Raw genomic sequence first — 14,418 nt, forward strand, 5'->3', positions numbered from 1 at the left:
AACTAACAATAAAGCTGTTCCTATAGTTTAATTACATCTTAATTCAATCTGCTAAAAGTTAGAATACATTGCTAATAATGTGCTAAAACAGAGCTGTAGTACTGCTGAATGGGTAATAAAAGGAAGAATCGGGCTTTTCCTTATCCTGTATAAATGCTTCACTTTTAAATCCCTATAGAACTCTTTAAGTCCTGTTTTCTCAGTGTCCTGATATTCTAAAACCTAGCTACAGTATCATATTAAAAAAACATGATAAAATCAAATATTTGTTTCTTTCTTCTTCTGTTAGTTATTTTCTCTATATACAAATGCAAAATATTCCTATTTTTGGTAAAATAGAAAGTCACTCAATTTTTAAAAAAATATTTTATTTATTATTTGACAGAGAGAGAAACAGTGACAGAGGGAACCCAAGGTGGTAGAGTGGGAGAGGGAGAAGCAGCTCCCCACTGAGCAGGGAGCCTGAAGCTGGGCTTGATCCCAGGACCCTGGGATTATGACCTGAGCCGAAGGCAGATGTCCAAAGACTGAGCCATTCAATTTCAGTCACTCAATTTCAACAAGAAGGATGCACTTTCGCTTAATCCCCTTCTCCCCCAAACAGAAAAACTCATGGGGAAACTTTCCCCTCCCTCCACTAACCATGTAATTTTCCACTAAGTTCTTTGGATGCTTTAATACTCCTTTCTATAAAAAGAAATGCCTGCTTTCTGTTAAAAAACAGAATTTTTAAAATGACACTGAACCTCATTTTTAAATTTATTACTTATTTAATATTAAAATATTTACTACTATTAAGGATAGTCTGACCATTTACTAGAATCTGAACAAAACTGTTTTCCTGTACTGTTTTTAATATTCTGGGGCTTAATGTTAAAAGCCAGTAATTATTTAATATACTTCAATACAGTTTCCTCATTATTGAAATTAATTATTTTGAATGACCAATTACTCTGTAAGCTCAACTGGAACCGGTTATGGATGGATCAATGGACCAACTATGAAGGTGTTTTTCTGCAATATTCATTTTATCTGACCTCAGTAAAACTGTAAATATGCTACCACCAATGGTTTATAATTACCTCCAGTTCTAAAATAAAGGCAAGAGACATCAATTTAACTCCATAGCTCAGTATGATAAATGTGTCCTTAAAATTTAGCTGGCTTTTAGCCAATTCAAAGTGTACTCCGTTGAATAAACGGCCTAAGATTTGGACTGAGGCCACGATCACTAGGCTGGCAGAAAAAGCAATTTGGAGTAGGACCACTAGAAAGAGAAAAACAACACTGCAAATATAAATGTCGCCTTATGATCAAATTCATGCACTGACTTGTGACAACATAAATATTCTTGTGACTACAATAAATTGAGGGAAAGAAAAATGAGATATGAAAACAGAGGAAAATATGATAAAGAGCATTCTTTCTCCTCCACTCCTTCATTGATGTTTTTGTACATCAGGGATTCTCAAATAATTTCTAAGAATAACCCAACCTATTTAATGCCTATAAAAGTATAAAATCATGCTTTTCTATTGTAAATGAACAATTTTCTTAAAAACTGCTTAACTTGATTATTAATCATTAACTTAATTACGACTGTTTTAAATGGTGCACAGTTTTTGATGAAATAACACGGCAACTTTTGTACAGAATAGAGAATATTTTAATATTCTCAAATAAACGCAACAATGATTTTGACAAGCTACCTTCTGTTTATAGGAAACACTGGGTTGCCGCAGGGTTTCTTGTTCCACCTGTATCCACACAAACATTAAGCATGACAATACTAATGGAAAGAGAGCTTCATACCTAAGGGACAAGGGGATTTGGGGTGGCAGTAGGAGGTGAAAAAAAAAAAAAGAAAAAAAACATTAAACAAGTAAAAATGCAAATTTATGCAAAATTAAAACAACCTTGATAATACTTCAAAGTCACAATATCACAAAGTTTAAATTTTCTAGGCTCTCCAGAAGAAGAAAGTGGGAAAGGAAAGGAACATTTAAATATCAACTCCAACACCATCTTTTTTTGAAATGTATTAAATCCTGAGATCATTTAAATTTTTAAAATAGTTGAGATATTTAGAAATCACTCATAAGGTAAATACACAAAAAAGGAAAGAAAACATTAAGATGGAGGTAAAAAGACAATGCCTGAGTTAAAATCATTAATATACCCAGAAGAGCAAGACTAATGTTCCAAGTTAAAAAAAAAAAAAAAAAAAAAGGGTGTGATATGGAATCTCTAAGAAAGAAAAAAAAAAGAACCAATAAACACATAAAAATATGTTTGCCCTTACTGATAACTGATATGGAAACTAAAACAATAGAAGATAAGACATTCACTTATCACATTTATTCGGTAAAAAACAATAATGTCAACAAGAGTATAATGAAAACTAACTCTCACACTCTCTACATAGGAATAAACAATTTCTGGAAGGCAATCGGACACTACATCAAGAATCTCAAAAATATTCATGTAACATAATCCAGTGATGTTACTCCTAGGAATTTACCCTGAGACGATAATCCACTATGGGCACTAGAATTCTCCTCATATGAAGATATTTGTTGTAATACTGTCTACAGAAGGGAAAAACAAAAACAAAGTCAGGAAACAAGCTAGGGAGTGATTAAATAACGTATGGTACATCTCTTGGCTAGTTTAATGGTGATTGTAATATGGACAAAGGAGAAATGTTCATGAGCTACGACAGTGACAGAAGTCTTTTCTAATCCTCTTCCAGCCTACCTAGGGATAAATGTGTCACCTTTGTTATCCCTCAAATACCCTGTTACAGTTCTTCAACCACCATTTTAATCACATGTTCACGGGCATGCCTTTCTCGCCAATCTGGAAAGGCTCTGGCTGAGTCAGTCTTGTCACCACTGCAGGCCTAGCTAGTAAGGATTCGCTGAGTCAGTTACTTAAGCGGGAGTTACTAAACAAAATCAAACTAACCAAACCAAACCCAAATAACTTTTTTTCTCTCAACTTTTTCACCCCCCCCCCTTTTTTTTTTTAAAGATTTTATTTATTTATTTGAGAGAGAGAGAAACAGAGACAGAGCACAAGCAGAGGGAGCTGTGGGCTCCCTGCCCAGCAAGGAGCCAGATGCAGGACTCTGGGATCATGACCAGAGCGAAGGCAGATGCTTAACCCACTGAGCCAGCCAGGCGTTCCTCAACTATTTCACCTATTGAACTCTGTTCCATTCGGTGCTACTTCCCAGACATGAGACGACAAAATAAGCAAAATGCTTTAAATTCTATCACTGATCATAAAAATAAAAACTGAAGACCAGGGAGAAGGAAGTATTTGGATTCAGAAAGCATACACAAATCACCTGGTATATAAAATGTAGAATACCCAAATATATGAACAGACAATATATACATGAAAAAGTATCATTAGTCAAACAGATGCAGAAAATGTATACAAAGCTGTACCATTTTTGACCTATTAAAACAGCCACTGATGTTCTTATTTAAAAATGAAAATACTAAATACTGTGAAGGATAGGACCTCTCAGCAGTTGCTGGTGATATTATAAACTGGCACTGTTCTGAAGACAGAAGTAAAAAAAATAAATAAAAAATAAATTCATACTCTATGACCACCTATACTACATGTGAGAAATGAACAAAGGAAGTAATAGAAACTATATAGAAAGCTTGACACGAAAACGTAACTCAAAATATTATAAAAAAATGTAAATAAATAAAATGACCAAAAATAGAGGAATAGCTAAATAAATTAAGGTTCATCCACATCACAGAATATTAAATATCTATTAAAATGATGGTTAGGAAGCCTATGAACCACCTGGGACAATGCTTCTAAAATGATGTTAGGTATGGGGCATCTGGGTAGCATAGTTGGTGAAACATCCGACTCCTGATTTGACTCAGGTCGTGATCTCAAGGTTGTGAAGTTGGGCTCTGTGCTCAGTGTGGAGTCTGCTTATGACTCTCTCCCTTTCCTGCTGCCCCTGCCCCCCTCCCTCTCTCTCTCTTCAAATAAAGAAATGAATAAATCTTAAAATAATATTATGTAGAAAAAAAAGATAAAATAGTAAGTATATGGTATGATTAATACTATGTTAAAAAAAGACAAATAGAGTAAGGATAGAAGAAATATATCAGAATATCAGCAGGATGTGTAGGGTTAATAGGTGATTTTCCCGTTTATCCATACTTTCCAAAATGTGATCAATACTACGTTTATAATGGTTTTTTAAAAAATAATTGAGAAACAAATGTTGACGTAGAATTCCTGTATCTTAGCCATTCTTTAAAATTTAGTTCAACTTCCACAGGAGTCCCTGATGGCACAAATTCAGCTGCCCTCCTCAAATTCTTTCCCTAGCCATTCTTTATATCTTACAATTCCCAGCCTAATTAAGTCACAATAATTTAACTGTTGCATTCTGTAAGTGCCTAACACTGTAAAATAAAGTCCTTACTTTATAGCAGCTTACAACTCTATTAGACACCTGGGGTAAGCTAATTGTGCTGCCTTTTTATCAGTCTAGTGTTCAGGACACTGGAGATGGGAAAGAAAAAACAACTGTTGATTAATTGAATGAAGAAGGTGTGTACTCTAAGCAAAAGAGGACCAAGATTTTAAAAAATATTTGCAATTATATATGAAAGAATTCTTTCCTAATATATGAAAACACAAATTTCATAGTTCTACAAATGGTGCTACAGATTCATTTCCTTTCAGAAACTATAAACTATAATCATTTTCATTTGTTAAAATGTGGATGAATAAATGTGATAAAGACAATCGTCTTATGGGACTTTATTTCTTTAGACAATATCTTGTATAAAGTCTGCATATTTGAATTAATAAACTGAAATACCAATAAAATGTCATCACAGGTTCACAGTGTACATAGTAAAACCTTACAAAATTAGGATCTCCTAGTTTGGTCTCTGTGCAAATTCAGCAGGGCAGAAAAGGCATTTAGCTTTGTATTATAGTTTGTTAAGCAAATGGATAATATAAATACAATTTTGGCAAGAAATGTTTAACAAACTTAAGAGAACTACTTTCAAGCATTTCAATAGCCTCCATTTGCATAAAAATAATGAAATGCTGATTAAAATGAATCTTCTTTATTCATTAAATCAAGGATACATTGTTAGAATTTAGGATAACTATTACTGTATTTTCTGTAAAGTAATAAAACTGCATTTCTTCCAATATTTTATAATCTGACGATTCACTAATTTACATAGAGAATCCTCCGGATTGTCCAAAATAGTTATGTAGAACAATCAGGTGGGCTATAAGTTTTGCAAAACTGATTTTAAATTAAAAACTGGGCTAATTGAAAATGTTAGACTGTGCTGTTTCAAGCTATTTCTGTTGCATTTTTCTGCAAAGGTAAATACACTTTCTGATGTTGAATAATATATTTCTTAATACATTCACTAATAAGGTTATACTCATCATTATTGTTCTGTTTTTATACATGAATTTTTGCTTTTCAGATTTTCTTAAAATAAATTAAATGTGCTTCTGATAATGTTTTGGTATCTTTATGACTATGAAACTGATGATTTAAAATACTATCATATTTATCCCCAATGTAAGTTACATGACTAACTCATTATACATTCCGAAATATTTTTTCACTCAAAATTCAACTTTAATCATCTGTTCTTCTTTCCTTCCTTCCTTTCTAATCCAGGAAACCAGATCCATTCCTAGATTTGTATTTCTTAAATCTTCTACACATTCCTTCAAATTTGTTTGCTGCTTTAGAATGTGAAGGCTCAAGAAAGAAAAGGACTTACTGATTATTAAGTGACTGTAGAATTTGGCAGATATTTCTGGACCCTCTCAAATACATACTTTTTGGCAATCTCTAGGGAAGATATCTTAAAGAAACTCATGTCACCCCAAAATGGTGAGTTACAATAGAAATTATTTTGTCTTTTGCCTTCTCATCTAGACTAAAAACTAATTCATATATAGTTTGATGGATTCTGATTGTAAATTATCCTGAAATTTCACCAATAAAGGGGGAAAGAGTGAACAGTTTTGTTTTTGTTTTTAAGTAGGTTTCATGGAACCCAACACAGGGCTTCAACTCACAACACTGAGATTAAGACGGGGCCGAGGTCAAGAGTTGGACACGTAACCAACTGAGCCATGCAGGCACCCCAAAAGTGAACAGTTTAAAAGCCTCATTATGTTTATCACTCTTGAGTAAGAATATGCTGATAGACTTCAGGTTTTATCTGAAAGTTCAAAATTCTAAGTCTCAAACCAAGCACCTCTTAAAATCTTATTAGGTAACTGGTGAAAATTTCCATGTTGCTTTCCATGTTTCCATGTTCCATTACGTCTTCACATCTGTGTGTCAGGTCTGGTTATGCAGGGAGAAAACAAGGCAGAAGGTGTGGAGAGCTTTGTTAGGAGAAGGTTTTGTACACTACTGGACCATCTCTTATCTAGGGACAAGAATTCCTGGGGCCTAGTTCACTTAGGATGTTAGGGCCTATTATGAAAAGATTTTTTAGAACATCCCTCTAATTCTAAATTAGGCCAACTAAGTTTCTCAAAGAATGAACCTAAGTTTTGGACCCAAAATCATCTAAACTGGGAATAATCTATTGATAGCACAACGGTCAATCCCCAGGTTTAGTCTAGTTGGGATTAAGATCCTTTATTTGGGCCAAATTTTGAGCTATCTTTGAGTGGTGGTAATCTGATTTGTCTTTTCTATACAATGTTGTTAAAACATACACATTGCTCACCTCATAAGCATTTAAATAATGATGAAATAAAATTCAAAGTAAAGAATGCTTTTCTTCAAAGCAGGTAGGGAGATTGTATCACTGCTTCACTGACTAGATCCCTTCAGGATCTACCCCAAAGCAAGCTGCCAGTTTTTGTTTTGCAAGAAAATTTAAATCTTAAATAAAATGGGATTCTTTAACTTCAGAGAAAATATTCTGAAAGTTTCTGAATCTAAAGAATATTTGGACCAAATATATGTAAGAGTAAAAATAAAAGGTATATTCAAATAAGAATGAACAAATCAAGGTATAATTTGAAGTGCAGGAAAGGAATGTAACAATGCTACAGCTCTAACTCATTGTTTGAGACTTCAAATTTCTCCATAATCAGTCAGAACTTTTAACATGGTAGTGAAATGACATTTCAGCATCTTCAGGAAATAAACAGAAAGACAAAGACAACAGGCAATACTATGAGCATATGAAAAAGAAAGCAGAGGATTTACGATCAACTTATATATAGTTCTTATGAAGCAGAAAATATGTATAATTTATTCCCCAAGATTTATACATTTTTCATCTCCAGAGGTAAAATATTCAAAGAGAAATGTCAAGATCATTTAAAGCTTGCTACTAAAAATTAAAATTTAAAAACAGTTCATACCCTGTGCTTAGCAGCAGGTAGGCTGACATGGAGGAAAGAAGGATGCTGAACAGTCGCTCAAAGAGACTTGTCGGACTCAGCAGTGGTAGGACAAAGGAAGAGGCTGCAGTGAAACAAAGCAGGGCCGTGTCAGTACAATAAACACAATGTACATGAGTTTAGAAGTACCAATCCTACTGTCATTTATAGAATTTATTGTTTCTGTGACCTCTTAAATGGGCTATACTTATCCTAATAATTTTTGTAAGAAATTGGAAACTCCATGTTTCCTAAAAAAGATCTTATTTGAGAGACAGAGAGAGTGAGCGAGCGAGTGAGCACGTGTGCACAAGTGTGTGCATGTATGTGGAGAAGTTGAGGGGGTGGTGCTGGGAAGGAGGGCCAGAGGGGAGAGGGACGAGCAGATTCCTGGCTAAATGCAGAGCCCTACAACACGGGGGTTGATCCCACAACTCCAAGATCATGACTTGAGTGAACATCAAGAGTCAGGTCCTAACCAAATGAGCTACCCCTGAAACTTTGCATTTTTACACTTGATCTTAGCCAAAAGACCTAGAAGCGATGAAACTTCACATTTTTTTTTAAGATTTTATTTATTTATTTGACAGAGAGAGATTACAAGTAGGCAGAGAGAGAGAGGAGGAAGCAGGCTCCCCGCTGAGCAGAGAGCCCGATGCGGGACTCGATCCCAGGACCCTGAGATCATGACCTGAGCCGAAGGCAGTGGCTTAACCCACTGAGCCACCCAGGCGCCCCGAAACTTCACATTTTTAATTAAAATTACATTTCATTATTTTTACCATATTTTGGCTCAGATCTTCTCAATTTTATTTAGCCTTGCTCACTAAATGAGTAATTTGTTATTTGCTGATATAAATAATAAAAAATATAATACAACATGTTGCTCAAGATTTAGCAAATATCTCTTAATTAGGCATATAGCTAAAAGGCAACTTATTCCCCAGAAATTGATTTTTCCTAACCTCCTTCTCCTGCTCCCAAGTTTTCCCACTGCAAAGTATATGCATTGAGAGTGGTAGCGTGCCACTCAGGAAACAAAAAATAAAAGAGGATATTCCCACATGAGAGTTGTAATAAGAGCAATGAAGTAATCTTCCCCTACAGGACAAGAAAGCAAGTATTTCCGTAGGAGGGCAGCAAACATTAACTCCCCATTTCTATTTTGGGAAGGAAATATGCCTAACTTCCTCATCATCCTAGTCAGGCAGAAAACATGCCTGGAGTTAAACACTCCAGAGTACGGAGACAGACAACTTGGGATAAAATCCTGGCTGATTCATTATTAACTTTTTAACCATGGGGCAAGTTTATTAATCCATCTAAGCAGTATTCTTATCTGTCAAGTAGTGAGGATACAAATAAATTGTTGTGAGGTTTAAATACAATTTCACCTGTAAAATGCTCCCTGAGCATAGTGCGAGGGATATAATAGGTGCTTAATAACTCTGAGCTGCTACTATTATTACTAACCAACATCTACTAATAAGTTAAATTTAAAGACAAACCCCTTCAAAGTCAAGTCACTGCAGTATAAGACTGAAAGCTATATCAATAGTCCTCTAGACAAATAGCTTCTGATCTTTTTCAGAGGTGTAGTTCTGATACTGTTATCCTCACCTGATACATATTTTAACAGAAAAAAAAGCAACATTTTAATATTTATTATAAAAGCCAATTCAAATGAGATCTCTTCTGTAAAATATAATACATTATAATAAGATGTGTCTTAGGGGTTTATATAGAGAATGCAAGGACAGTTCAATACTTGTAACTCGGTAATATCAACAGGCCATATTAATTGGTCTAAAAAGAAAAATCCACATTATCTCTACAGATGATGAAAAAGCCTTTCACAAAATTCAACACCCATGCACTCCTAGTAAGAACTCTAAATAAAACAAAAATGCATGTACTTTCTTTAACATGACAAATATATGTACCTCAATCCTAAAGCCAGCATCTACCTTAATGGGGAAACTCCAGAGGCATTCCCACTAAGGTCAAGGGGAAAAAAAAAAAATCACAGCAGTTCACTATCTCCACTTATTTAACATTGTTCTGGAGATACTACCGAATACAAATGAACTAAAGGAAACAATTAGATGACTAGGAACTGAAAGGGGGGAAATATACATCTAATTTGTAAATGGCATGATAGTATATTTGGAAAATCCTAGAGAGTCAATGATAAACCTAACTCAAAAAATGAAAGAATTCAGTAAAAAAAAAAAAAGAATATAAAATTAACATGTAAAATCAGTAGCAACTTATCTCAATAATAATTAGAATCTAAAATGAATGAGAAAAGTCTATTTACAATAGCAAAAAAGCAGATAAAACACTTAGCAATATACTTAACAAGAAATATGTAAGGCCTCTATGAAGAAAACAATAAAGACTTCTCTTAGAGGCACAGTAGACTGGAGCAAGTGGAAAGACATCCCTTGTTCTTGGTTAGAATGTCTCAACATTACTCATGATTAAGATATGTCTTCCCAAAGTTAACTGACATATTTAATATGATCTCAATAAAATTTCCAGTAGGCTTTTTTTGAAGTTTGAGCAAGTAGATCCTAAAGTTCAGACTTTATTGAAATATATTATGAAGTCTGTAATAAAACAGTATATTATTGGCACATTAATAGACATAATTAGAATAGTACAGAAAGTCTAGAAATAGGCCAGTGTATAGTATGACATAGAAGTGTTATCTCAAGTCACTGGGGCAAATTAAGTATTAATGATACTGGATGGCTATTTGGAAAAAAATTAAATGAAATCCTTTCCTTAAACCATATATTTAGAATAATTAACTCTAAATATATCAAGGATTGAAATGTAAAATGTCAAAGTATGCAAGTATAAGAAGGAAATATGAGTGAATTCCTCCATAACCTAGGTTTCAAGGAAAGGCTTTCTAATTGTCTAAAAGTTCAGATGCATTAAAAAAAAGACTGATTACACAAAAATAAAAATCATTTGTAGGCAAAAGACGTCATAAGCACAGTCAAAAGGTAAGTGACAAACTGGGAAAAATTTTTGTTACATATATCATAGGTAAAGGACCAATACCCCTAATTTATAAAGAGCTTTTAAAAATGAAAGCAAAGGGCCAAAAATTCTATAGAAAAAAAGGGAAAAAAGATGAATAGATAATTCCCGAGAGAGAGATAAAAATGGCTCTTAAGCATGAGGAATGATGTTTGACTTCACTCATAATAAGAAAAATGCAAATTAAAAACACAGAGATACCATTTCTCAAACACAAGATTGACATAACTTTGTTGACTGGAATAAATTCAAAAGACTTTGGTGAGGCTATAGGGAAACAGGCATTCTTCCTATATTTTTGGCAAAAATGAGAAATGGTACACCTCTGGAGGGGAACTTAGTAATATCTGAAAGTACTACATGTGCATTTACCCTTTGCACCATAATACAACTTCTAGGAATTTATCCTGAAAACATACCTCTAACAGTATAAACTATGCATATGATCAAGGTTATATGTTGTAGGATTATTTGTAGTAAAAAAAAAAAAATTACCTATCTAAACATGAAAGCATAGAATAAACAAACAATGGAATACATACACAATGGAAAACTAAATAGCTGCAAAAAGGAATAAAGAGCTCTAAGGCACCTGGGTGGCTCAGTGGGTTAAAGCCCCTGCCTTCAACTCAGGTCATCCCAGGGTCCTGGGATGGAGCCCTACATCGGGCTCTCTGCTCAGCAGGGAGTCTGCTTCCTTCTCTCTCTCTGCCTGCCTCTCCGCCTACTTGTGATCTCTGTCAAATAAATAAATAAAATCTAAAAAAAAAAAAAAAGAAGAAGAAGAAGAGCTCTAAGGATTGATATAAAGTGATTACCAAGAGGTATTAAGTGAAAGATGCAAAGTACAAAAGAGGATACATAAAATGCTCCCCCTTTTATATAACAAAGGAGGAAAAATAAGAAAACATACTTATGTCTAACTATCAGTGCAAAGAGAAACACATAAAGGATAACCAGAAAGCAATGAAGGTCATAGCCCATGAAGGATTAGGGGTACAGGAGAACGGGGTGAAAGTACCACAGGCAGCACTTCTTTGAGTATAACCTTTTGTATAATTTTTATGTTTGGAAGCGTGTGACTATCCTACATACACAAAGAATTACATAAAGAAGAACAGGAAAGGGGCGCCTGGGTGGCTCAGTGGGTTAGGCCTCTGCCTTCAGTTCAGGTCATGATCCCAGGGTTGTGGGATCAAGCCCCACATTGGGCTCTCTGCTCAGCAGGGAGCCTGCCTCCACCTCTCTCTCTGCCTGCCTCTCTGTCTACTTGTGATCTCTGTCAAATATAAAAAAAAAAAAAAAAAAAAAAAGAACAGGAAAGAAAAAAAACCAAAACAGCAAACTGAAACAAACAAACCTTGTTGTATTTCAAATAAATATCATGATCACAGTGAACAAAATGGAGGAAGGGATGGAGGGAGGCAGGCAGGCAAATCCAAATAAATATGGACATGATATTTAACCATGAACCCTTGGTCTTGGGCAAGGTGAAGTGTGGGGGCAGAGTGAGAATTACAAACAAATCTCGAATAATATTGTTTGTTTCTTGCGATGGTATGAGTGAAACACTCCTGAAACTGCTTTGATGTACTATAGGACTGAACCAATGAGTACACGTTGATGTTGTTGGGAGCCAGGGTTGGTTATCTTCATGGGAGGAACATATAAATATGGAATGGGGGAAGGCAAGAAAGAACAGATAGAAATATAGGTATCAGTGTGAACTTATGATTCCTGAAATATGTATAGGTATGTGTATATGCATGTTAATGTGCATAAGGATCTATATGTAAGAGAAGTTTTATGTATATGAAAGCATGTACTTCTTAGTTCTGTCCATTGAAAAGCAAAGAAGCAAAGATATCCCAGTTATGATGGGTACATACAGCACTCAGATCTTGGTGTCTAATACCATTCACCCAATAAAAACAGCTATGTTTCCTCAGAGAAATAACTGATTCTAGAGCTTGGAAACTGTGGATATAAAGCAACCCTTATAAGGTAAACATCTTCTTAATGCCAGAAAATAAGAAAGTGCTCAAAAAAATTAAGGGAGGGTGGGTGTCTATTTACAAGCTAGCTCGAAGGTGCCATCTCTAGCCAAGTCTGGGACAATTTGGACACCAAAGTATCAACAGTAATGAGTTATAAATCTTTGAAAAAAATAGGTGCTCATGTGACCACAATAATAAATAGATAAATGAATGAATCAATCAATCAATGAATGAATAGGAAAGAAGTGAAGATTCATAGAGAATGCTGAGAACCTCTAGTAAATGCCATAGGAGTCACTTTGTAGAGATCATGACAAAGACTGGATCAGGAAAGATTTACGAATGGATGCTATACCTGGGGGGAAATTCTCATGAGGATATTTGCTGGTCTTAGAGTGTGTCCCCACTGACAACTTATGTACAGTGAAAACACTGGGCAACACCTTGATAGGGTGATGGAAATTAACATCAACAATGAGGGGCAGATAGAGATCATGCGCCTCCAAATGTGACCCGAGGAAGGGCACAGCATCACTTATACCGTATTTTGACCAATAATGCATAACCTCAATTTAATTACAAGGAAACAGCAGACAAATTCAAACTGAGTAACAGTCTATTGCGGGGTGGGAGCTGCAGTTGGGTTATATTCTTCAAAAATGTCAATGTCATAAAAGACAAAGAAAGAAAAAATGCCATGATCATTGCTAGGTCAACTGAAAAATTAATATAAGGATGGCAGAAAAAATAAAAATACTGAATATGGTACCTAAAAAATGTTACCCATACCCATATATTCATAAATACAGATGAGGGACAAGCACATGAAGTGGAGGAGGCTTTCTGTAATTCTGGTAAATGTTCTTTTTTTTTTTTTAAACCTTTTTGGAAGTTTTAGATGTTTAAAAATGAGATATAGTGAAATGCACACAAGTTGTGTTTTCTTTGCTTTTCTTCACTGTAGTTTATCCCTAGGTAGGTAAGAATACTAAGGAAGTGAGCCAGGCTGCCCTAGAAAGGAATGAGCAATGGCTACATTGCTACTACAGATATGGGACCTCTTATCTGCCGTATATTGTTTAGCCACTGGTGTGTGTTAGTATATGACTGCATTCGTGAAGTTATGCACTATGACAGAAAGACTTCCCTTTAAATACCACAGTTCCCATTCATAGTTTCTGTTTTTTTCTGGGGATTTAAAAACTAACATGTCATGTGAGAGAGATCATTACTAAGAGTCACCTCACTGAAAATATTACCCACCCCTTCCATGCAGTATATAAGTTCCAGGCAGGGATTTGATCTACATTTATTATTCTCAGGGAACAGAAGAGTGCAGTGCCAGAACACAGTACAAACTGAACACGATTTGTTTTTAAATCAAGGAGGGTCATCAATATTGTTCACGCAAAATGGATATAAATGATAATCTTATTAAATCAAGAAATTTAATGGGAAGGCCTGCAGAACAGCCTCCATCATTTTTAAGGTAAAGTTCCATCTGAAGACCTTTTTCTTTTTTAATTATGAACAACAAAATTCATTAAAAAAAAACAACAACAAACCCAGAGGGGTTAAACTTCATGTTACATTATCCATAGGCACCACAAAATGTCTTTTTTTTTTAAAAGGAAAAACCTAGATTCAAGCTTGCCCGTCTTGTCTTCTAGTTGGAAGGAAAACTGTAAGTCCTTAAATTACTTCTGTTTCCTTCACATGTGTATTTCAGGATCCTTACGTAAAGGTACTATAGAGGAATGTCTTTTGAAACATTTAACTGGCCTTATAAAAGGTGTAATGTGTTGGGAGGTGACTAATCAATGTTATTTTCAGCAAGGGAAATGCAGGTAAAACTGAACTGTTTCCTAGTGTCTGTGTAAGAATGGAGAATTTATGAATTGACAGGAAATTTCAGCCTAAGAAT

General features: G+C 34.7%; 1 protein-coding gene across 5 annotated transcripts in view; it reads right to left on the reverse strand.

The window, feature by feature from the left end:
• Positions 1 to 14,418, reverse strand: part of PIGN (phosphatidylinositol glycan anchor biosynthesis class N) — a 103,054-nt gene that overhangs the window by 26,458 nt on the left and 62,178 nt on the right. For all 5 annotated transcript variants that reach the window (XM_059409770.1, XM_059409771.1, XM_059409767.1 and 2 more), the window contains 2 exons: positions 7,426 to 7,528; positions 1,710 to 1,812 (listed from right to left, as the gene is read on the reverse strand). In XM_059409770.1, the coding sequence (XP_059265753.1) occupies positions 1,710 to 1,812; positions 7,426 to 7,528 (206 nt within the window). The remainder of the gene's footprint in view (positions 1 to 1,709; positions 1,813 to 7,425; positions 7,529 to 14,418) is intronic.

This window comes from Mustela nigripes, chromosome 8, assembly GCF_022355385.1.
Source record: "Mustela nigripes isolate SB6536 chromosome 8, MUSNIG.SB6536, whole genome shotgun sequence".
NCBI lineage: Eukaryota > Metazoa > Chordata > Mammalia > Carnivora > Mustelidae > Mustela > Mustela nigripes.